The sequence below is a fragment of the Oncorhynchus mykiss genome, chromosome 12 (genome assembly GCF_013265735.2).
Source record: "Oncorhynchus mykiss isolate Arlee chromosome 12, USDA_OmykA_1.1, whole genome shotgun sequence".
Lineage (NCBI taxonomy): Eukaryota > Metazoa > Chordata > Actinopteri > Salmoniformes > Salmonidae > Oncorhynchus > Oncorhynchus mykiss.
The window spans coordinates 38,156,255-38,182,124 of NC_048576.1; the positions used below are offsets into that span (position 1 = coordinate 38,156,255).

The following is a 25,870-nucleotide window of genomic DNA, read 5'->3' on the forward strand; positions in this document are numbered from 1 at the left end:
CAGTGGCTCGGGTCGTTGTTGTCCTTGATGATCTTTATGGCCTTCCTGTGACATCGGGTGGTGTAGGTGTCCTGGAGGGCAGGTAGTTTGCCCCCCCGGTGATGCGTTGTGCAGACGCTGTCTGTGTGGGTGGACCAATTTGTCCGTGATGTGTACGCCGAGGAACTTAACTTACCACCCTCTCCACTACTGTCCCGTCGATGTGGATAGGGGGGTGCTCCCTCTGCTGTTTCCTGAAGTCCACCATCATCTCCTTTGTTTTGTTGACGTTGAGTGTGAGGTTATTTTCCTGACACCACACTCCAATAAACGCTCGGAGGTAAGGATGACAACAGTGGTGTAGTCCGGCGATACGGAAATCACTTCATATATCTACATAGATCATTGATGTGAATCACTCCTGCTCTCTCATTAAGCTATTTATGCCTTACGGAGTGTGGTTGCAGATGTCTGTTCACAAATCTAAATGTGTATTTGAATCCAATAAGAGTTGAATTCAATTAGCTTAAGCTGCCGATCAATCAATGTTTTTGAAATCAATGGACAGCCAACCCATAAAGTAAAATGTAACATCCATGGCCAGCTAAAGAGGCATTATCATTGATTTATCCTGCAATAGATGTGGTTCAATTGGTAACATACATTGTCTTCTAATGCCTCTTAATAAAGGGACAGTAATGGAATTTAATCCGATTGTTACAGAGTTTGGGTAATCCAAAAGTTACGTTACTGATTACAATTTGACAGGTAACTAGTAACTAACAGATTACATTTAGAAAGTAACCTACCCAACCCTGGGAATGGGTAATCCGTAGAACTAACTGACTTCTGAAGGGTGGATTTTTAAATGGTCAGGATCACTGTTGACAATATTCCTTTTGACATTTTCAGTGCGTCTTTTTGTGCGACAGGCCTGGATGTTAATAGTAAATTGTTTTTGAAAATATAGTCTGACTTGTTTCTCTTGCAAAAAATGATTCTCGCTACTTGATATTTTGTATTTCAGTTCACATGTATAGTTTTGTTCTGGCTGCATCACTAGTCACCAATACTCTTGCAACCTCAAGTCATTTGAGGGGGGCAATGACATAATTAGTCTTTCTGTAAAGTCTGTCCACATTGAACATTATCTGATTCACCAACACTGTCACTAGTTTCATGGAGTTTCTGGCACATAACTTCTTGAGCACCTTCTGACGTTTCTCTAATATCAGTGGATAAAACATAACCGCTCACCTCTACTAGGGAATAGAGAAGGCATCTTGGTCCGCTTAAGTGTAGGTGTCACATCTCAGTGGAAATTATGAATAGTGTGAAAAATCAGTTGGCTCATCATGGTTGTATCCTACTTTGAGTTTTACTTTGTTTCCAAGGAACTGGTTGAGTACTCTTCCTGTTGGTTTCATGTCCCTTGGACAGAACGGTCAAATCATTGACAAATGATCACTGGGCATGGATGGAAGATGGAATTTTTGGATCAGAATGAATATGGTTTTGGCAATGAGGGTTATGATCATTACCAATAGCAAAAACTGTACAAAAAGGTCAGTCCCTGGCATCATAAAAGCTAGTTCAGCAGCATAGCACATTTTCAACATGGGTTGTTCAAGGAATCTCAACAGGCAGTTAACGTCAAAGAATGGTTGGCTTTGGAGAAGAAAAAGCTTATACATTTTGATCTACTTAACAGACTTTTCCAAAAATGTAATGCACCGTGAAGAACTATTTGCATTTGAATGTTTCAGCTCATTTCTCTAGTCAGTTTTAAATGCTGGTAGTTAAGATCTCTGTAGGTAAAATGCTTTATCACTCATAGGCTGATGTGACTGGGGTTCTTAGGGTGATTCTATGGAAACTCTTTAGACATTGATGTATTGCTTTTAATTGTTGTAAAACAATACCTAGAAAAATATTTCCTGCTGCTTAATCTTGGTTGAACATTGTTGTATTAATGTGTTTAAGAATACGTTGGAGCTCATTGATTATTTGACTTGCATGTACTACAATATCAACTCAAGACATTTAGATGTATCAAAGAATTCTGCTATGTTTTGTCCATCTAATAGTTTGAGGATATAGTTTGAGGATATGAGTAAGGAAGCCAGATGAACTTGTACTGAAAGATAAATGAATGTTTATTGCTTGTAAAAAAAAAAAGGGATTCCGTGTAATATTTTTAAATTCACTTCACTCCCTGAAAGTTTGATCTGGCACAGTAGGACTTCTATACTGTGCGTGTGTTGGATATCCATCAAGAGACCTCTTGCATTGGGTTGGTGTGTTCGTGACAATGTTCCCCATTTGGTAGTGACAGCAGAAATTGAACCAAATTACCCAGAAAAGGGTTGATTCATATAAAGACATTGTATTGGTCACATGCGCCGGATACAACAGGTGTAGACTTTAAAGCTTAAGTGTCTAAGCCATGTATTCTTAACTCCTTCACTACCGCATGCTCACAGCACATTTATTTGTAAAGCATTGAATTCTTAACAGTCGGACTTAAAAGACGTTGGGGTTCTATCATTTTTATAGAATAACTCGCCTACCCTTCCCTTGGATAGTGCTACTGTGTGTAATTGTCTCAAACAACCCCTTTATTTGGGCTGGCCATAAACAAGGCCGTGGCTTTCATTTTAGGATTTCACTGTGGTGTAATGTTGCCTGCAGAACAGTAATATTGTGAGGAATCTAAAGTAAATCATGAGTTCTCTGCATGCTTCTGCTAGGCCCCCCTTCACAAAAGTCTATACAGTACTGTGTATTTCTGTATTATCTAATAAATCAAATTGTACTTTATGGTATGCGTGACTGTCCCTCAAAAACAATGCTTTGATGGAGGGCAATCCTCAAAGGCTCTTAGAAGCTATAAAACAAATGGCATTTCCGATACTAAAATAAATGGGAAATGCATCTTGGGCAGAAAGCTCATCCACCCAAGGGTCGAAGATGGGTATGCTATGGAAAACGAGTATTAGGGCTAGATTCAATCTTGACCTTGAAGATCATAGCGCAATTTAAAAAAGGTCATTTCCCATTGACCCGACATATGCAGTATTTACTGTGAATGCAGTCTCCACAAATGCAGGATCATTGCTTTTAAATTCAAATCGTGCTATTTAGCGGATTGAATCTCCCTTTGTTTTAAGACCATGAATAGATTTAGCTGGTCTAACCTATGCATCAAAAGGTATGGCGATGCATGGTTCATGTCACACTGACGGAGGAGTAAATCACACGACAGATTAACTGAGATAAGGATCCATTGTCTAATGGTGACACTGAAGAACATCTCCACCAAGGCCCGTATGCAGAGCTAACTGTTCATGCAGTTAAAATAGGCAGTACTGTACACACATTTTATTCTCCAGATAGACAAACATACATAGTGTATAAAACCTTGGTGATTTTCTCATTTCAACTACTGGTTCCAAAAATGTGACTGGCAGACACAATGACTAGCCTTATAAGACAGACTATTTTAGCAAGCGTTGACTGAATATTCACAATAGCGCTTCATTATTATTATTTTGGTTGTTTGGAAAGCAGTGGTACAGCTGTGGATGAAAGATGGCTCCCTTAACGGCTCAGACACTGAAATGGTTCTTGATGTCCTTGATCTGTTTCATCATTTCTCCTATGTGCTCTCCCCTGGAAGAGAGAAGGAAACAAGGCTGTCAGGAAAGAACACTGCAAGTGTTACGGATGTCGCCTCTTCGGCTCCTAGATAACTTGAACTTGGGTACTCTGCTTGGCTAACACGTGACCGCCCGCAAACATTCAAACGGTTTGAAAGCTACAAATTGGATGGCTCAATCAATCTAGCTGTGGAGTGCGCTTATGGTACGTTCTTCACTCTGTTACACTCACTCACATTAAACTTGCCACAGTCACCCCAGCCGCCGAGCTAAGCCCAACTACGCACCGGAGTCACTCGGCACCATTGTTACACATGTCACATTGCTTGCTTAGCGAGTACCCCTTCCCTCTCTGATTCAGTTCATACCTGGCTCGAACTTGAGACCTCTGCTTTGCTAACACGTGACCGCCCTCCTTAACAACATTCCAATGGTTTGAGCCACCCAAAAGGTACCAATGTCTCCCATCTGCAACATTTCAAGCTAGCTGTGGAGTGAGCTTATGGTACATTAACTCCGTTACACCAGATCATATTAGACAAGACTCAGGACCAACATTAAATTCTACCAACAAAGGAGATCATTGGGTGCCATAAGGTCAACAGGCTGGCAAAAACTAGTATGCCACCCAGGGAAGAGCTGCCCATACTCACTGTTCCTTTATCACTCCCTGGACACACTTCCTCTGGTGGGGGTTGAGGGCGACAGTAGCTCTGGCTGGAGACAGCCCTTTGTCCATCTGTTTCTTCTGGTACTCCTTCTTCATATTTACCTGGAAGAAGATAAAACACCAGTCCAATTATTACTGTGAACCAGTACGAGGCTCTGTGATGATGACGACGATAGACCTCAAGAAGGCAGCCCACTTGTTTGATGCCATTGCCCAGGTGACGCAGCTGGTCGTTGATGGTCTGCAGCTCTTTCTTCATGTCCTTCTCGCTGTCAGACAGAACGGGCAGCTGACTGCGCAGACTGCCCAGAACCTGCTTCACCCTGGAATAGTACAGAACACAAGTCAGAGAAGGAGGAAATAGGGTCATATCTGTTATAATAGAAGCTCTGAAGCAGATCGCATTAGTTTTGAGATGAAGCCAGTTATGTTGCTTGGGCATCTGACCATTTCAATGACTTCTGAAACTAAAGCCCGGAAGAAAGATTAGATTTGAAAGACGAGCGTATCTAGCTACCTGTTCATGGTGGCTTCCTGGCGATACTTGGCGTCCTCGTACTTATCAGCCAGAAGCTCTGCAGACTCTCGCAGACTTTTCCTATTGATAAAATACACAATGAAGAATAGGTCTCAAGTATATGAAATGCAGGTGAAGCTCATATGAAGCCTCTGTACTTCAAATGCTTCGGTTTTGTACTCTTGTAGGAAGCAGTAACTGCCCATTGCTGACCTATACTTATAACTGGGCTCAGAGGTGCAACTTTGGTTTTAGAAACAGCCTACCCAACCGCTCGGAGGCGTCTGCATGGTCCTAAAGCCAACCGTTGCCTCTATCACATTCAAATGATAAAACTGGGGGGGAAGGACGACATGCCCCAGTCCCTAGTGAAAATTGAGCCACCTTACCTGGCTAAACTGATCTGAATAGGGCTTTCATTCACGTGATTGAAAGACCGCTAGTAGGGACTACCCACGCTCTGGCTCTGCCTACAACAAAATCAGACTCGATCTTGTAAAGCTAGATTTTTCTCATTAAAATGTTGATTCAATCAGAGAAAAAAATCTATATAGTGCAAACTAAAACTGGGCGAACTCAGTTAAGTTCGATCTCTTGCATTTCTTCTGCGCGGCAGTCTGGAGGAAGTGCGCAACTGCGCACATATTTAGAGGGAACATTGGCCATGGACATCAAGTTCTATGTTTTTTTGGGAAACTTGTCCCGATTTCACCTTTCCTCTCGGCACAGGGCTAGGTCCTCCAGCTGCTTGTTCTTCTGTCCGGTCAGCAGTTTCACCCTGAAAAAGAAACCAGTCAACAACATGCTTCCTCACATGGACACGTGTGTGTGTGTGTAAAATCACATTTTAATTGGTAGTGTACGCATATTTTGCAGATTTTATCACATGGGTGGTGAAACACTTATGTTTCTATATTCAACAGTGCAGTAATACCTAATACACACATCCCCCAAAATAATGATATCAGAATAGGAATGTCAGATGGCAAGAACAGCTCAAATAAGCAAGGAGAAACGACAGTCCATCATTACTATAAGTCATGAAGATCAGTCAATCCAGAAAATTAAGAACTTTTACATTTTAAGTGCAGTCGCAAAAACCACAGGAAAGGAAGACCAAGAGTCACCTCTGCTGTAGAGGATAAGTTCATTAGAGTTACCAGCCTCAAATTGCAGCTCAAATAAATGCTTCAGAGTTCAAGTAACAGACACATCGAATTGCTGCATAGAAACCATGACTAAAGGCCACCAATAAGAAGAGACTTACTTGGAAGAAGAAACACTAGCAATGGACATTAGACCGATAGAAATCGGTCCAAATGTGAGATTTTTGGTTACAACCACTAACTTTGTGAGACGCAGAGTAGGTGAACGGATGATCTCCGCATGTGTGGTTCCCACCATGAAACATGGAGGTGGTGGTATGATGGTGCTTTGCTGGTGACACTGTCAGTGATTTATTTAGAATTCAAGGCACACTTAACAAGCATGGATACCACAGCACTCTGTAGCGATAGCACAAACCAGATGGGATGGCGTATCATTTGTTTCTCAACAAGGCAATAATTGAAAGTCCAAGAACACAGTGGCCAAAGAATTTTAGAACCACCAACTCTTCCTAGAGTTGGCCGCCCGGCTAAACTGAGCAATCGGGGGAGAAGGGCCTTGGTCAGGGAGGTGATCAAGAACCGATGGTCACTCTGAAAGAGCTCCAGAGTTCCTCTGTGGAGAACCTTCCAGAAGGATAACCATCTCTGCAGCACTCCACCAATCAGGCCTTGATGGTAGAGTGGCCAAATGGAAGCTACTCCTCAGTAAAAAAGGCACATGACAGCCCGCTTGGAGTTTGCCAAAGGGCACCTAAAGGACTCTGACCATGAGAAACAAGATTCTCTGGTCTGATGAAACTAAGACTTAACTCTTTGTCCTGAATGCCAAGCGTCACATCTGGAGGAAACCTGACACCATTCCAACGGTAAAGCATGGTGGTGGCAGGATCATGTGGGATGTTTTTCAGCGGCAGGGACTGGGAGACTAGTCAGGATCGAGGGAGAGATGAATGGAGCAAAGTACAGAGATCCTCCATGAAGTCCTGAGCGCTCTGGAGCAGGTTCTCAGACTGGGGAGAAGGGTCACCTTCCAACAGGACAACGACACTACGCACACTGCCAAGACAACGCAGGAGTGGCATCGGACAAGTTTCTGAATGTCCTTGAGTGGCCCAGCCAAAGCCCAGACTTGAACCTGTTCGAACATCTCTGGAGACCTGAAAATAGCTGTGCAGCAACGCACCCCATCCAACCTGACAGAGCTTGAGAGGATCTACAGAGAGAAAAAAATGGGAGAAACTCCCCAAATACAGGTGTGCCAAGCTTGTAGCATCATACCCAAGAAGACCCGAGGCTGTAATCGCTGCCAAAGATGCTTCAACAGAGTAAAGGATCTGAATACTTATGTAAATGTGATTTCAGTTTCAAATTTCCAAAAAATGCTAAAAAAAAGTTTGGGATTTGTCATTATGCGGTACTGTATAGATCAAGGGAAAATACACAATCAACTTTAGAATAAGGCTGTAACGTAACAATGTGGAAAAGGTCAAGGGGTCTGACTACTTTACAAATGCACTGTTATACACAGTACCTTGAAAGTATTCACACCTAGACTTTTTCCAAATTTAGTTGTTACAGCCTGAATTTAAAATGGATTTAAAATTGAGATGTGTTGGCCTGCCAAGTGGAGCAGCAGTCTAAGGCACTGCATCACAGTGCTAGAGGCATCACTACAAAGTCGGGTTCGATCCTGGGCTGCATCGCAACCGGCCATGATCGGGAGTCCCATAGGGCGGCGCACAATTGGCCCAGTGTTGTCTGAGTTAAGGGGTGGGTTTGGCCGGGGAGCAGTGAATTTCCTACAGATTCAACCACAAAGACCAGGGAGGTTTTCTAAAGCCTTGCAAACAAGGGCACCTAATTGGTAGATGGGTTCAAATAAAAAGCAGACATTGAATATTCCTTTGAACATGGTGAAGTTATTAATTACACCATCTCAAGTGTATCAATACACCTAGTCACTACAAAGATACAGGCGTCCTTCCTAACTCAGTTGCCGGAGAGGAAGGAAGACGCTCAGGGATTTCACCATGAGGCCAATGGTGATTTTAAAACAGTGTTTAATGGCTGTAATAGGACAAAACTGAATCAACAACATTGCAGATACTCCACAATACTCACCTAGATGACAGACTGAAAAGGAAGCCTGTACAGATTTTTTTTTAAATCCTCCAAAACATTCAAGGCACTAAAGTAAACCTACCAAAAATGTGGCAAAGAAATTTACTCCTGGTCCTGAATACGAAGCGTTATATGTTTGGGGCAAATCCAACACAACACATCATTGAGTACCACTCTTAATATTTTCAAGCACGGTGGTGGCTGCATCATGTTATGTGTACACTTGTCATCGGCAAGGACTAGGGAGTTTTTTTAGGATAAAAAAAGAAAACGGTATAGAGCTAAGCACAGGCAAAATCCTTGAGGAAAACCTGGTTCAGTGTGCTTTCCAACAGACACTGGGAGACAAATTCACCTTTCAGCAGGATAATAACCTAAAACACAAGACCAAATATACCCTGGAGTTGCTTACCAAAACGACATTTAATATTTCTGAGTGGCCTAGTTACAGTTGACCCATCAGCTTGAAAATCTATGGCAAGACTTGAATGGCTGTCTAGCAACGATCAACAACTAAATAAAACAGAGCCTGAATAATTTTAAGAATGTGCAAATATTGTAAATTCCAGATGTGCAAAGCTCTTAGACTTACCCAGAAAGACTCAGCTGTAATCGCTGCCAATTTACATAAGCATTCACATATTGTGAATGCTTATGTAAATTAGATCTGAATTTAATACCTTTGCAAACAACATTTCCACAAGCATGTTTTCACTGTCATTATGGGTTATTGTGTGTAGATAGGTGATTAAAAAAATATTTAATGCATTTTGAATTGCGGCTGTGATAACAATGTGGAATAAGGGGTATGAATAGTTTGAAGGCTTGTTTGAATATTTGAATAATATAGTTTGAATATAATTTATATGTACATAGGGCAGAAGTCTAAGGTGCAGGGTTGAGTACCAGGTGGTAGCCGGCTAGTAACAGTGACTAAAGTTCAGGGCAGGGTAATGGACATAGGCCGGCTAGTGGTGGCTGATGATCTGGAGATAGCTGTTTCTCAGTCCCAGCTTTGATGCACCTGTACGGTTTCCACCTTTTAGATGGTAGCGGCGTGAACAGCCTGTGTCTCCGGTGGCTGAAGTCCTTGATGATCTTCTTGGCCTTCCTGTGACACTGGGTGCTGTAGATGTCCTGGAGGGCAGGCAGTGTGCCCCTGATGATGCGTTGGCCTACCACACCACCCTCTGGAGAGCCCTGCAGTTGCAGACAGTGCAATTACTGTACCAGACGGTGATGCAGCCTGACAGGATGCTCTCAATGGTATCTGTAGAAGTTTGAGGGTCTATGGGGCCAAGCCACATTTTCTCAGCCTCCTGAGGTTGAAGGGGCCCTGTTGTGCCTTCTTCACCACACAGTCTGTGTGGATGGACCATTTCAGGTTGTCAGTGATGTGCACACCGAGGAACTTGAAGCTTTTCAGCCTCTCCACTGCAGGTTTGTTGATGTGGATGGGGTGGTTGTGGATGGGGCGGTATGCACATTGTAGTGGGTCTGGGCCGGCAGCCTTGCGAGGGTTATTGCGCTTAAATGTCTTACTCACGTTGGCCATGAAGAGCTCACAGTCTTGTGAGTGGAGGTGGCCAGCATCGGCAGTTCTGTTTTTTTCCTCGAAGTGGGCAAAGGTGTTTATGTCTCGGAGCGTGGCGTCGGTAACATGGCTGCTTGTGAGCTGTTGCAGTGTCGGGGAGGGGGGTATACAAGGCTGTGACGATGACCAAAGAAAATTCTCTCAGGACCTAATGCGGTCAGCATTTGATGGGGAGGTATTACAGATTGGGAGAACAAAAGGACTTGAGTTCCTGTTTGTTACCACAGTCACACCATGAGTAGTTAATCATGAAACATACAACACCTTTCTTTCTTCCTGTCTTAGTGATCGACGGAGAACCCCGCTGGCTGAATGGACGGGGATAATATATCCGGAAGGAACCATTCTGTAAAACACTATTTTACAGTCCCTGATATCTCTCTGGAAGGAGATCCTCACCCTGAGCTCATCTACTTTCTTGTCCAGGGACTGAACATTAGCGAGTAATATTTGGGAGTGGTGGATGGTGTGCACGCCTCGTGAGTCTAAGAGCCCACTCCAAGTTCCTCTTCTCTGGCGATGGCAACTTGGAGCAGCCCCCGGGATTAATGGAATTGCCTCAGAGTTCAAACAAAGGATCCAATTTAGGAAATGCAAATTTCTGGTCAAAATGCTGATGAGTGACCGCTGAACTAATATTCAAAAGTTATTTTTGGCTGTAGGTAATAATGCAAAAAAACATTCTAAAGAAATACTGTAAAGTTGGCTAGGCGCTAGAAACAGGGCGACTATGTCCGACGGAGCCATCATGATGTGTGGGTATCAGAAAGTGCTGAGCAGTAAGTGCATTTTGAGGCCAGTTTGATCATTTTTTAAATCGATTTTTAAATCAGTTTGATTGCAAATAAAAATTAAAAAATGCATAACGGACATTAAAATGATTTTAGAGCTCCCCTCAGTCATCGTCTGCATTTTCCATGACACCGACAGTGGGTGGAATACTAACACAGAATAAAACAATTCATAAGAGCCCCATGATGGTAGTGAATGCCCATTACTGCTCATCACTTATTAACCATAATTCATTCACATTTCAGTTGTATACATTACTAGGTTTTAATTTGATGACTTTAAAGAATGAAAAATAAGTCATCATCTCATCTCTGCTCAGGCAGTATGTGGCAGCCAGCCAGCCATCTGTTATCATCTCTGTGCTCCCCATTCGAACAAGTCATCCTATTTGGCTAGGCTAGCAGTAGCTTTCCGGGTGACAAATTATTTTGACTAGTTCTTCAAAGTAGATAAGGCATACTTTCAAGACTGTTTTTTACCAACTACTTTAACTAACAATCGGGTAGAGCTACCTTACGAACTGTCTCTATCCCTCTCGTCATTGTGTTGTCATTACTCTCTCATGCAGTCTCATATGATGTGCCTGTAACAACCTCTGTCTGTGACCGGAAAGAACAGGTGCAATGGATTATGGTAATTGTAGTTCATTACCAAGTTTATGCTGAACTAGGTTAAATATTTACCTAAACTTCCAATTACCTAAACTCCCAATCAGCTCAGCGTCCCACATAGTTCTTGACTTAATTTCACTCCCTCTTGAATGATCGTACTTTGAGTTAACATAATTCAAGTGACGTCGGTCAATTAGTTGATTTAAAAATTTAAAAAAAAAACAGAACAGCCCTTCGAAATGTTGGTTAAACGCTCAGCACTAATATCCAAACTAAAACTTCAAGTGATCATATGTGTTATTGATTAATTATACAGTACCAGTCAAAAGTTGACACACCTACTTTCATTCAAGGGTTTTTATTTGTACTATTTTCTACATTGTAGAATAATAGTGAAGACATCAAATCTATGAAATAACATTATGGAATCATGTAGTAACCCAAAAAAATAGTTTGAAAAATCTCAAATATATTTTGATTTGTTTCTAAGTAGCCACCCTTTGCCTGGACAGCTTTGCACACTCTTGGCCTTCTCTCAACCAGCTTCACGGGGCGGCAGTTAGCCTAGTGGTTAGAGCGTTTCGGTTGCTAGATTGAATCCCCGAGCTGACAAGGTAAATCTGTTTCTCTATGCTTATTTGAGCTGTTCTTGCCATAATATGGACTTGGTCTTTTACCAAATAGGAATATCTTCTGTATACCACTCCTACCTTGTCACAACACAACTGAGTGACTCAAACTCATTGAGGAAAGAAATTCAAAAAATGAACTTTTAACAAGGCACGCCTGTTAATTGAAATGCCTTCCAGGTGACCACTTCATGAAACTGGCTGAGAGAATGCCAAGAGCGTACAAAGCTGTCATCAAGACAAAGGGTGGCTACTTTGAAGAATCTCCCATATAAAATATATTTTGATTTGTTTAACACTTTAATTACTTCATGATTCCGTGTGTTATTTCATAGTTTGTCTTCACTATTGTTCTAAAATGTAGAAAATAGTACAAATAAAGAAAACCCCCTGAATGAGTAGGTGTGTCCAAACTTTTGACTGGTACTGTATGTGTGTATGCATTAGTGTATCTGTTAATGGGAGTGACATTTACCTTCTTTGCATCTCCTCACGGGCAATGTCCTGTTTGAGGATGTACTCCTCCCTGAAAACCTGGGTGGCTCTGCTCAGCAGCTGGAGACACTCTGGAGGAGGAGACGATGTGTCCTTGTCCCCTGCCCTAAACACGCAGGACAACAGGACCGAGTACACACACTAAACCAAGGCTAACAGTGTTCCTTTGTGCATGTTATAGGGGGAGTTTTATCTAACCTTTATCAGGTCAGGTCATGGAGAAACAATTGTCCTTCACAAAAACAGCAACAAGGGAGGATACTACATGTAAAACATAACACAGCATGACACCAAAGCATGTTGCCATGAAGTCAATTGGGATCTGTGCAAATCCAAGATCTCCTCAAGGGGTGTTTTCAATGCACTGTAGTGAGTGCGTTACCTGAGCATGAGAGGGTTGGTGGAGCTCCGGGCCAGGATGTTGCGGATGTGCTGCTCAAAGGAGTCGTCATGCAATCCACGCAGAGGAGAGCTAGCTGAGCCTACCCCCGGGTGGGAACACAGCAGGGGAGGAGAGGGAGGCCGAATGGAACTCCTAGGCACACACAGACATCCACCATCAGCCTATGACACAGTTTCCCATCTATAGCAGTTTCAATAATTGAACTGATATAATAATGAATCTAAAAATAATAGGCTATTATCATTCCAGAATCAAAAGCACCAGCTGTCAGATCACTGCACCTGTACATAGCCCATCTGTAAACAGCCCATCCAACTACCTCATCCCCATACTGTATGTATTTATCTTGCTCCTTTGCACCCAGTATCTCTACTTGCACATTCATATTCTCCACATCTATCATTCCAGTGTTTAATTGCTATATTGTACTTACTTTGCCCACATGGGCTTACCTCCCTTATCTTACCTTATTTGCACTCACTGTATATAGACCTTTTTTCTACTGTATTATTGACAGTATGTTTGTTTATTCCATGTGTAACTCTGGTCGCAGTTATAGATGAGAACTTGTTCTCAACTAGCCTACCTGGTTAAATAAAGGTGAAATAAAATAAAAAATAAGTGTAATTGACCAAAACACTTGAGTCCATACTGAACCGTACAGGAGAGGCAGTAGTAGACACTCATAGGTGCTGGTAATGCAGATCATGGTTGCACCCAAAGACAGGTCTGACACGATCAAGAAGCCCCGTACTGGAGCTGACAAGCTGGAGAGTGAAAAAGAAAGAAAGAGAGTAGATAATTGTTCAATAAACAACCTTTACTGCCAAGCTGACAATCAATGACAACAGTCAGCTGGTTCTCCTGACTTGATGTCATTAATATCTGATGCCTTGATAATTGTGATACAGTGCCTTGCGAAAGTATTCGGCCCCCTTGAACTTTGCGACCTTTTGCCACATTTCAGGCTTCAAAAATAAAGATATAAAACTGTATTTTTTTGTGAAGAATCAACAACAAGTGGGACACAATCATGAAGTGGAACGACATTTATTGGATATTTCAAACTTTTTTAACAAATCAAAAACTGAAAAATTGGGCGTGCAAAATTATTCAGCCCCCTTAAGTTAATACTTTGTAGCGCCACCTTTTGCTGCGATTACAGCTGTAAGTCGCTTGGGGTATGTCTCTATCAGTTTTGCACATCGAGAGACTGAAATTATTTCCCATTCCTCCTTGCAAAACAGCTCGAGCTCAGTGAGGTTGGATGGAGAGCATTTGTGAGCAGCAGTTTTCAGTTCTTTCCACAGATTCTCGATTGGATTCAGGTCTGGACTTTGACTTGGCCATTCTAACACCTGGATATGTTTATTTTTGAACCATTCCATTGTAGATTTTGCTTTATGTTTTGGATCATTGTCTTGTTTGAAAACAAATCTCCGTCCCAGTCTCAGGTCTTTTGCAGACTCCATCAGGTTTTCTTCCAGAATGGTCCTGTATTTGGCTCCATCCAGCTTCCCATCAATTTTAACCATCTTCCCTGTCCCTGCTGAAGAAAAGCAGGCCCAAACCATGATGCTGCCACCACCATGTTTGACAGTGGGGATGGTGTGTTGCTTTTACGCCAAACATAACGTTTTGCATTGTTGCCAAAAAGTTCAATTTTGGTTTCATCTGACCAGAGCACCTTCTTCCACATGTTTGGTGTGTCTCCCAGGTGGCTTGTGGCAAACTTTAAACAACACTTTTTATGGATATCTTTAAGAAATGGCTTTCTTCTTGCCACTCTTCCATAAAGGCCAGATTTGTGCAATATACAACTGATTGTTGTCCTATGGACAGTCTCCCACCTCAGCTGTAGATCTCTGCAGTTCATCCAGAGTGATCATGGGCCTCTTGGCTGCATCTCTGATCAGTCTTCTCCTTGTATGAGCTGAAAGTTTAGAGGGACGGCCAGGTCTTGGTAGATTTGCAGTGGTCTGATACTCCTTCCATTTCAATATTATCGCTTGCACAGTGCTCCTTGGGATGTTTAAAGCTTGGGAAATCTTTTTGTATCCTAATCCGGCTTTAAACTTCTTCACAACAGTATCTCGGACCTGCCTGGTGTGTTCCTTGTTCTTCATGATGCTCTCTGCGCTTTTAACGGACCTCTGAGACTATCACAGTGCAGGTGCATTTATACGGAGACTTGATTACACACAGGTGGATTGTATTTATCATCATTAGTCATTTAGGTCAACATTGGATCATTCAGAGATCCTCACTGAACTTCTGGAGAGAGTTTGCTGCACTGAAAGTAAAGGGGCTGAATAATTTTGCAGGCCCAATTTTTCAGTTTTTTATTTGTTAAAAAAGTTTGAAATATCCAATAAATGTCGTTCCACTTCATGATTGTGTCCCACTTGTTGTTGATTCTTCACAAAAAAATACAGTTTTATATCTTTATGTTTGAAGCCTGAAATGTGGCAAAAGGTCGCAAAGTTCAAGGGGGCCGAATACTTTCGCAAGGCACTGTACCTGCTACTTAGAGGCCTGGTACAGAGAATGTGCTCTACGATGCAGCGGTGCTCAGCAGCCAGCTCCTGGAGACTATCCTTGTCCTCATCTGTGGAGAAAGAACATTATGACAAAGCAGGCAAATTAATGCACTAACCACCTCTGATTTATATGGTAAACAACACAATTGTATTGACACCCCCATCTGGACATGAAGGACTCACCTGACTGGAGGAACTTGTGTAGTTTGTTGAACCAAGTGAGCCCTACACTGTGCACTCCTGCCTCATGTGTGCAGTGGTATCTGTGCTGGCACAGGGGGTCTGAAATTGGGCATAAAGCAAGTTTCAATGAAACAAAAGACACCACAGAAAGAAAACCACATTGAAAGTACATTAGACAAACATAATGATGGGGTGTGGACCTTTGAGACTTGGTGGGAAGTATCAACGGATCCAATTTTAGCATTAAACTATATCAGCAAATCAGCATGACCCACTCACCTCTGTGCAGTCGGATTGGGCAAGTGAAGTCGGACTCCACAGGCTCTTCCTCCTCCCCGGCGGGCAGTTTGAGGGTGAGCTCCAGCTCCACACACTCAAACACGTAGAGAGAGGGCACTGCCTCCGAGCCCCGCAACCACCGCTCCACTGCCTGTCAATCACACACAGAGAAGAAAAGTCCTCAGTGTACACTCCTGAAGTGTATTCAGTGAGGTGAAATTGTCAATGTTGCAGATATATATGTAAAGAATACAGCCAACAAGTTCCCTGTTCTAACGGATAGACAATCATAACTATTCTACACAGAACATTTATATCTGAATATTCTGTAACGTTGCACTCTAGTACAGTACTTACTCCAGTCTCCTCCTCCTCCTCTGCTTCCAGCACCACGCAATGGTACAGTGTGCCTGTTTCTGTGGCGATGACCAGGATATTGGGAACGCAGGGCAGGCAGAGCACGGCACAGGCGTCATAACCATAGTTATCCTCCGCCGCGGGGTACATGGGTAAGGGCCCAATGGGCTTACTGAGGCTTCCCAAACTGAAAAACAGAAGAACACGGTCTAGGGATGAGATTCAAATAAGATTCTTACTAATGGATGATTTTTATTAAAATGTCCTCAAACAGTGGCATAATATATTTATAAAGGTCCACTGAATAAGCTTAACTGAAATTCAGTCAGACAAAACTAAATGTTAAGCTGACCTACAGTACCAGTCAAAATTTGACACATCTACTCATTCAAGGGTTTTTCTTTATTTTGACTATTTTCTACATTGTAGAATAATAGTGAAGACGTAAAAACTATGAAATAACACATGGAATCATTAAGTAACCAAAAGTGTTGAACAAATTAAAATATATTATATATATATATTGGATATTCTTCAAAGTAGCCACCCTTTGTAGATCTGTGAGTATAACAGAACTTATTTGGCAGGTGAAACTCTGAGGACAAACCATCCGGGATTTTTTTTTTTAGGAATTGCACCTGGTTGCAGTTCCTATGGCTTCCACTAGATGTCAACAGTCTTTAGAAATTGGTTGATGCTTTTCTTTTGAGTAATGAAGAAGTAGTCCTGTTGTTGCCATGTGTTAAGGACTCTTTTGTTTGGTGCGCGCGACCTGGAACTCGCTCCACTTTGATTTTATCCGCTATTTGACCAAGGAGAGTGATGGCGTGCTGTATCAGATGACCTGGCCGCCACAATCACCCGACCTCAACCCAATTGAGATGGTTTGGGATGAGTTGGACTGCTAAGTGAAGGAAAAGCAGCCAACAACTGCTCAGCATACGTGGGAACTCCTTCAACTCCTTCAAGACTGTTGGAAAAGCATTCCTCATGAAGCTGGTTGAGAGAACGCCAAGTGTGCAAATCTGTCATCAAGGCTAATTTGAAGAATCTAATATTTATATTTATTTGTTTAACACTTTTTTGGTTACTACATGATTCCATGTTTTATTTTGTCGTTTTGATGTCTTCACTATTATTCTACAATGTAGAAAATTGTAGAAGATCACACTTTCAAGTTTAGAACTCAGGAAGCATCCAGTTTTCAGGCTTTGCCTCTTTTCCCTGCTTTCCCCCTGAAAACCAGATGCTTCCAGTTTCTAACGTCCTGCTGAGGGTGCTAAGCCACTTACCTGTGTGCGAGGCTGGTGTAACTCAGATAGGTCTCTCCGTTCTCGTAGAGGATGTAGAGGGGGTACACCAGCACATCCTCCTTGGACCGCTGGCCTGTGAGCTGTTGAGGGGCGCCGGCCACTGGCCCAAAGTCAAAAGCCACAGCGATCTCGCCCAGAGAGGCTGCATAGGAGCGCCTAAGGAGGGGTGAGAGACAGATCTTATTAGTAAACTACATAGCAGGGTGTAGGTCAATTCCATTTTGATTTGGTCAATATAGAGGGTGAAATAACTCACCCACGAGTGTGTACACTGCTGTCCTCCTCTGACTGGGAAACTGATAGTGCTCTAGCTGGAGTCTGAGGCTCTTTCAACCCGTAGAACCTATACACGACAAAACAATGTCAATGCAGTGCAATAGTATGGTCAATAAGGTATAAAACTATCAAAAAGAAAGGAGGACCAAGGCACCCTACATATAATTAATTAAAATTCCTTTATTTGTATGCCATGTTCCATGGAACCAACAGACACATTTCAGCTGCATGGCCTTTGTCAGGGAGTACAAAAATACAATGAATATTAAACTATTAATACACACATACATCACCTGCAGGACATAGGGCCCCAGATAACTAGGGGCCCTATAGTTAACAAACCCATTGATTGATGAGACATAAAAAATACATTCTAAAAGAAAACACTATCACAACAAGTCATTTCATCAATGAATTGAAATTGTGCTTTGTAAATGGTCCATGTATGTTTACCTGATGGTGTTGTCAGAGGTCAGTAGCACTAGGTGGGGCTCCTCCGTCTCACTGGGGAACCAGGCGGCCTGCCGCAGGGTCACGGAGGCTGAGCTGGTGAAGAAACGCTCAGCCACAGGAATAGTCCTGGTAGAGAGGAAACAACCAAATCTTTAGTTAATCTACTCCATTGATTAGAGTCAACACAGGATTTGGAGTGGTGTAAAGAATGTTTATTTCATATGGACTGAAATTCGTTTTCCCTATAACTCAAGACAATGAGTGTGGGATGGGGATCCTTTCTTACGGTAGGCTATATGGGTGAGTTAGTTCCAGCCCACGGCACGCTTCAGTTATACAGAAAAATAAACTAATGAACCAGGTTCTTCCTAACTGTTCTAGTAGGCACCCCGCTGAGTGCTGACAGTGCTCTATATATATCCCTAAAGGGACCAGCATAACCTGAAAAAATGCTTTGATGGGTCAGATAGTTATTTATGTTAGATGGGGTATTGGGCTAACATTTCATACTCACTTGCAGTTAACTTCACTCCGTCCTCCTTCAAACTCGGACCTCTTGCCCCACCGCTGTGGTAATTCTAGAACGGTGACACCCCGTTGTCCAATGAGTGCAACATGGTACTGTGTCGGGCTCAGCAACACCTGGCACACTTCAAACCGTGGTGGATTGATGCACAACAGAGTCTGAGGAAAGAAATGAAAGTCAACTGATGTTAGTCTTCAACTTCACCGGCTTGGGTGATATTACAACAGCATTGTCTATTGACAGCCATCGTTGATGGTGACGACATCTTGATGTGTCAGATAATGGTTCAGCCTATTTGAACTAAAATCGCAGCACACAGCAGGGCAGCACACGTGCCATTCCGAGTAATTTGCCTATTACTGTTTCAATAAATATGTTATATGGCCTACGGAACGCAAGAGAGGAATGCAGGCCAGACAGAGCACTGTCCACAGGGTATTGCATGGCGTTGCAAAATGGTGTGATAGCCTTCCTTCTTCAAGATCCCTTTTACCCTGTACAAATCTCCCACTTTACCACCACCAAAGCACCCCCAGACCATCACATTGCCTCCACCATGCTTGACAGATGGCGTCAAGCACTCTTCCAGCACATTTTCATTTTTTCTGCCTCACAAATGTTCTTGATCTGAACACCTCAAACTTGGATTTGTCTGTCCATAACACTTTTTCCCCAATCTTCCTCTGTCCAGTGTTTCCCATCTTAATCTTTTCTACTTATTAGCCAGCCTGAGATATGGCTTTTTCTTTGCAACTCTGCCTAGAAGGCTAACATCCCGGAGTCACCTCTTCACTGTTGACGTTGAGATTGGCGTTTTGCTGGTACTATTTAATGAAGCTGCCAATTAAGGACTTGAGGCTAGGCACTAATTTGTATTTATTTTATATTTTTATTTCACCTTTATTTAAACAGGTAGGCAAGTTGAGAACAAGTTCTTTTTTACAATTGCGACCTGGCCAAGATAAAGCAAAGCAGTTCGACAGGTACAACAACACAGAGTTACACATGGAGTAAAACAAACATACAGTCAATAATACAGTAGAAAAATAAGTCTACATACACAATGTGAGCAAATGAGGTGAGATAAGGGAGGTAAAGGCAAAAAAGGCCATGGTGGCGAAGTAAATACAATATAGCAAGTAAAAAATAAAAAACACTGGAATGATAGATTTGCAGTGGAAGAATGGAAATAAATAAATAAATAAATACAGTAGGGGGAGAGGTAGTTGTTTGGGCTAAATTATAGATAGGCTATGAACAGGTGCAGTAATCTGTGAGCTGCTCTGACAGCTGGTGCTTAAAGCTAGTGAGGGGGATAAGTGTTTCCAGTTTCAGAGATTTTTGCAGTTCGTTCCAGTCATTGGCAGCAGAGAACTGGAAGGAGAGGCGGCCAAAGTAAGACTTGGTTTTGGGGGTGACCAGAGAGATATACCTGCTGGAGCGCGTGCTACAGGTGGGTGATGCTATGGTGACCAGCGGGGTGAGATAAGGGGGGACTTTACATAGCAGGGTCTTGTAGATGACCTGGAGCCAGTGGGTTTGGCGACGAGTATGAAGCGAGGGCCAGCCAACGAGAGCGTACAGATCGCAGTGGCGGGTAGTATATGGGGCTTTGGTGACAAAACGGATGGCACTGTGATAGACTGCATCCAATTTATTGAGTAGGGTATTGGAGGCTATTTTGTAAATTACATCGCAAAAGTCGAGAATCTGTAAGATAGTCAGTTTTACAAGGGTATGATTGGCAGCATGAGTGAAGGAGGCTTTGTTGCGAAATAGGAAGCAGATTCTAGATTTAATTTTGGATTGGAGATGTTTGATGTGGGTCTGGAAGGAGAGTTTACAGTCTAACCAGACACCTAGGTATTTGAAGTTGTCCACATATTCTGAGTCAGAACCGTCCAGAGTAGTGATGTTGGACGGGCGGGCAGGTGCAGGCAGCGATCGGTTGAAGAGCATGCATTTAGTTTTACTTGTATTTAAGAGCATAATGTACTTGTCCTCTTGCCCAGTTGTGCACCAGGGCCTCCAACTCCTCTTTCTATTCTGCTTAGCGCTGTTCTGTGAAGGGAGTAGTCCACAGCAATGTACGAGATCTTCAGTCTCTTGGCAATTTCTCACATGGACTAGCCTTCATTTCTCAGAACAAGAATAGACTAACGAGTTTCAGAAGGAAGTCCTTGTTTCTGGCCATTTTGAGCCTGTATACGAACCCACAAATGTTGATGCTCCAGATACTCAACTGGTCTAAGGCCGTTTTTTATAGCTCCTTTAATTAGTACAACAGTTCAGCCGTTTCCAGCTACAATAGTCATTTACAACATTAACAATGTCTACACTGTATTTCTGATCAATTTTATGATATTTTAACATTGACAAAAAATGTGACCCCAAACTTTTGAACGGTAGTGTGTATGTATGTATTATAACAGACACTCCTTAACCATCTTGTGTCTAGCTGTTTATATTAAAAAATATATATATATCAAATCAAATGTTATTGGTCACATACACATGGTTAGCAGATGTTAATGCGAGTGTAGCGAAATGCTTGTGCTTCTAGTTCCGACCATGCAGTAATATCTAACAAATAATCTAACAATTTCACAACAACTATCTTTCACACACACAACTGTAAAGGAATGAATATGTACATATAATATATGGATGAGCGATGGCCAAACGGCATAGGCAAGATGCAGAAGATGGTATAGAGTACGGTATATACATATGAGATGAGTAATGTAGGGTATGTAAACATTATTTAAAGTGACATTGTTTAAAGTGACTAGTGATACATTTATTACATCAAATGTTTTATTATTAAAGTGGCTAGAGATTTGAGTTAGTATGTTGGCAGCAGCCACTCAATGTTGGTGATGGCTGTTTAAAAGTCTCTCGGTCCCAGCTTTGATGCACCTGTACTGACCTCGCCTTCTGGATGATAGCGGGGTGAACAGGCAGTGGGTCGGGTGGTTGTTGTCCTTGATGATCTTTTTGGTCTTTGTGTGACATCGGGTGATGTAGGTGTCCTGGAGGGCAGGTAGTTTGCCCCAGGTAAAGTGTTGTGCAGACCTCACTACCCTCTGGAGAACCTTACGGTTGTGGAAGGAGCAGTTGCCATACCAGGCAGTGATACAGCCCGACACGATGCACTCGTTTGTGCATCTGTAAAAGTTTGTGAGTGTTTGCCAAATTGAAGAGGCGCTGTTGCGCCTTCTTCCCAACGCTGTCTGTGTGGGTGGACCATTTCAGTTTGTCCGTAATGTGTACGCCGAGGAACTTAAAACATTCCACCTTCTCCACTACTGTCCCGTCGATGTGGATAGGGGGTGCTCCCTCTGCTGTGTCCTGAAGTCCACGATCATCTCCTTTGTTTTGTTGATGTTGAGTGTGAGGTTATTTTCCTGACACCACACTCAGAGGGCCCTCACCTCCTCCCTGTAGTCCGTCTCGTCGTTGCTGGTAATCAAGCCTACCACTGTAGTGTTGTCTGCCAACTTGATGATTGAGTTGGAGGCGTGCATGGCCACGCAGTCATGGGTGTTCAGGGAGTACAGGAGAGGGCTGAGAACGCACCCTTGTAAAGCCCCAGTGTGGAGGATCAGCGGGGTGGAGATGTTGTTTCCTACCCTCACCACCTGGGGGCGTCCCATCAGAAAGTCCAGGACCCAGTTGCACAGGGCGGGGTCGAGAACCAGGATCTCAAGCTTAATGATGAGTTCGGAGGGTACTGTGGTGTTAAATGCTGAGCTGTAATCGATGAACAGCATTCTTACATAGGTATTCCTCTTGTCCAGATGGGTTAGGGCAGTATGCAGTGTAATTGCGTCGTCTGTGGACCTATTGGGGCGGTAAGCAAATTGAAGTGGGGCTGGGGTGTCAGATAGGGTGGAGGTGATATGATCCTTAACTAATCTCTCAAAGCACTTCATGATGACGGAAGTGAGTGCTACAGGTGATAGTCGTTTAGCTCAATTACCTTAGCTTTCCACGACAATGGTGGCCCTCTTGAAGAATGTGGGAACAGCAGACTGGGATAGGGATTGATTGAATATGTCCGTAAACACACCAGCCAGTTGGTCTGCGCATGCTCTGAGGGCGCGGCTAGGGATGCCGTCTGTACGCAGGCAAGAATCAAACATTGCCAAACAAAATCCTGGCAGAGGTTTATAAACGTTTTATACCACGACCATGTCTTCCTGTGGGGTTTCGACTAGTTACCACAGCCACAAAGTCCATTAATGGCTATATTGTAATAATTTATGAAAACAAAAATGTTATTTTTAGTCTTAATATAGGGTTAAGGTTAGGCACAACGTTAGCAGTGTGGTTAATGTTTTACTCACGTTGGCTGCGGTGAAGGAGAGCCCGCAGGTTTTGGCAGTGTCGGTGGCACTGTATTGTCCTCAAAGTGTTTAGTTTGTCTGGGAGCAAGACATCGGGGTCCGCGACAGGGCTGGTTTTCTTTTTGTAGTCCGTGATTGACTGTAGACCCTGCCACATATCTCTCGTGCCTGAGCCGTTGAATTGCGACTCTACGGTGTCTCTATACTGACGCTTAGCTTGTTTGATCGCCTTGCGGAGGGAATAGCTACACTGTTTGTATTCGGTCATGTATCTCTTGCATCTCTTTCTCCAAATCAAACAATGTAATGGAGATCTCAAAAAGTTATTAGAATAGCCTAGAAACGTAAGGTAGCCAGAGGACTAATAATGAGAGAACAAACAATATCAATAGCCAGTAGAAAAATATAATTATCCTATTAAGAAAGAAATGATCCATGCATGCCCGGAAAATCCATCCATGTGAGGTTGAAAACCAAATGGCCAATTATCTATCCTCCCACTAGGCCTATCATAAAAGCTTTAAGACAAGTTAAAGTTATGAACAGTAGCTTATTTCCCAAATATTCTAGAATGCTAGGGTGTTGTCCTAAAGTTGTAGCTTTCAAAAATAACAAGAATGAATGTCTATAGCCTAAGCACAGGCCAACGTTTCCCAAACTCGGTCCTCAGGAACCCAATTGGTGCATATTTAGTTTTTTGCCCCAACACTACACAGCTGATTTCAAATGATCAAAGCTTGTTATTTGAATCAGCTGTGTAGTGCAAGAGCAAAAACCAAAATGCATAGGCTATTCTCAATCACAGCTTTATGAGGCAAATAAATAATATTATTTGTTATATTATTTTGTGAGGCAAATAAAGCAATTATTATCCCATTGTGCTTCTATTCAGCCCATGGTGTAGGCATATAAAATACTGTAGCTCACTATACGGCCATCATTACCGCATCACACAGACAGACACACAAACCTGTTCTGCTCCTCCGCCAGAAAGGAACAATAGAAAACACTTGCCATTGCCTGCACTTACCCTCTGCCCAGGCACTCAACATGATCTTTCATCATGATTTGTCCAATTGCATTACATTTCAGCTATAGACCAACGGTTGGTTTAGCTGTTTTTTTATATTAGATTTTTTGGGGGGTGGCCAATAGGGGCGATAGCATAGTATATCACAGAGTTTAATGGCTACATAATCACAATAGGATAAAGGTTGACATCGCTCAACCCCAATGCTTATCACCAAAAAATATATGGTAACATTGATCAGGAGCTGATGAAGTCAGTGACCTTGTCCAGCAGAAAACCTTAGCCCCTGAAGGAGAATTAAGATTTGAGAGGAGTTCATTAGGTTTAACTTTAGGCAATATGATAACTCCACCTTGCCGGGCTAGGTGGACTATTAGCTAGAGATTGGACGCTAGATATGTGCTAACTATGATTCCATTACTAGGCGTTTCAGGTTAGCTTATTCAAAATGCCATCATAAATGTTTAAACTAACCTGCTCTTGGCGATACGCTTTTCTCTGAATCGAGAACGAAGAGGGTGTCTTATAAAATACATGTGTCCAGTTGCTGTTGGTTCTACAAAAACCAGAGAAAAATCAACGACATTAAATTAATGTTTTTTTTTTAATCGAGTGAGAAATGCCTCTTACATGACCAGGTGTAGAAGTAGATGACAGTGCGACCAAAACAAATATCTAACAAGATCTTTGCTTGGGTCGCACCGTCTTCTACACGTGGCCATGTCGCATGTAAACGAGTAGTTCCTGCAAATATGATTGGAAATGCTAGATGTGTGGCAGCTAAGATGGTCAGGAACCTGTCGCGGTACAAAACATAGATGTAATATCTTTCTTACAGTATCCCCAAGAGCAGGTTAGTTGAAACATCTACTGGAGCGTTTTGTATAAACTAACCAGTAACGCCCAGTAATGGAAACATAGCTATCGCGTCTGGCGTAATTTACAATCTGTAGCTAACAGTAGTGGAATATATTCCATATGGTTTACACCTGTACAATCCTCCCATATCTCCACAAGCGAGTATGGGGACAGTACAGGGGTAATTATGGGTTGTTCTGGGTGAGGTCAATGTGAAATACAATTGCATGTTGCGCCAAGAATGAATGGGAGTCGCAGCTACTATTTTAGCTAATATAATACGTTAAAAAGATGAACAACCACCCTTTAAAATCGTTATCCATCGAGAATAACGTGCTCACCTGATATTTCACACTCTCAATGCTGTCCTCCGAATTCAGCTGCCTCAGGTTGGTCGTGTAAAAAACACTGTCTGCGTCGTTCCACACGAATATGTCACCATTGAGGCAAAATGTCAGATTCTTTGCAGTTTTCCTGCAATTCGCTTTGGGTTCCAAATCAAGTTTCTCTCGTAATTTAGAAAATATATAATGACTTGGTAGCTCGCTTCTCCATCGCTCGCCAGCAAACGCCGCCATTTTCCCGTCGTCTGAAAATGACGTCATCAAAAACGTACCAATGAACACGAACTTCAGAATACATACAACTCGATCAGCCAATCAGATCCAGCGGCAAACTAAAGGCGTACAAATAGTTTTTAGAGCCACTGAAACGAAAGTTGCCTCAAAAGTTGATACATAAAATACCGGTAGTTGCTACAAAATGATACAAAGTAACCACAGATAGAACAATAATTTATGTTATAACAGTCAGCGAAGTGAAAATGGTTTAAGCATTCCAGTTCCCAGTGTACATGCACACTCGCCTACATTACAAATAATTGTGAATGTAGGAAATACAAGTGTAGGAAATAGGAATGTAGGAAATAAAGGTTGTACGTAGGCAAGAATCAAATATTGCCAAACAAAATCCTGGCAGAGGGTTATTACTTTTATAACCTGCTTATAAACGTTTTATACCACGACCAAGCCTTCCCGTGGGGGTTTCGACTAGTTACCACAGCCACAAAGTCAACATATGACTATATCGTAAAAATTTATGAAAACAAAAATGTTCTTTTAAGTCTT

At 42.4% G+C, this 25,870-nt stretch overlaps 1 protein-coding gene across 2 annotated transcripts; it reads right to left on the reverse strand.

Annotated features, from left to right (window-relative positions):
- Positions 1 to 3,345: 3,345 nt before the first annotated feature.
- Positions 3,346 to 25,360, reverse strand: nup88 (nucleoporin 88). Of its 2 annotated transcripts, XM_021623690.2 has the most exons (17): positions 25,085 to 25,360; positions 18,495 to 18,664; positions 17,981 to 18,106; positions 17,508 to 17,594; positions 17,231 to 17,407; positions 15,939 to 16,125; positions 15,582 to 15,732; positions 15,303 to 15,401; positions 15,100 to 15,187; positions 13,242 to 13,346; positions 12,559 to 12,711; positions 12,157 to 12,282; positions 5,538 to 5,603; positions 4,826 to 4,906; positions 4,505 to 4,631; positions 4,292 to 4,410; positions 3,346 to 3,651 (listed from the first exon to the last, which is right to left on the reverse strand). In XM_021623690.2, exons 1-17 carry the CDS (start codon positions 25,346 to 25,348, stop codon positions 3,588 to 3,590), a joined length of 2,190 nt encoding a protein of 729 aa, XP_021479365.1. In that variant the 5' UTR covers positions 25,349 to 25,360; the 3' UTR covers positions 3,346 to 3,587. The 2 variants fall into 2 exon arrangements, 1 of the variants encoding a protein (XP_021479365.1); XR_005034970.1 differs by lacking the exons at positions 3,346 to 3,651; positions 4,292 to 4,410; positions 4,505 to 4,631; positions 4,826 to 4,906 and adding an exon at positions 4,925 to 5,374 and having other exon boundaries at positions 5,441 to 5,603.
- Positions 25,361 to 25,870: the final 510 nt, after the last annotated feature.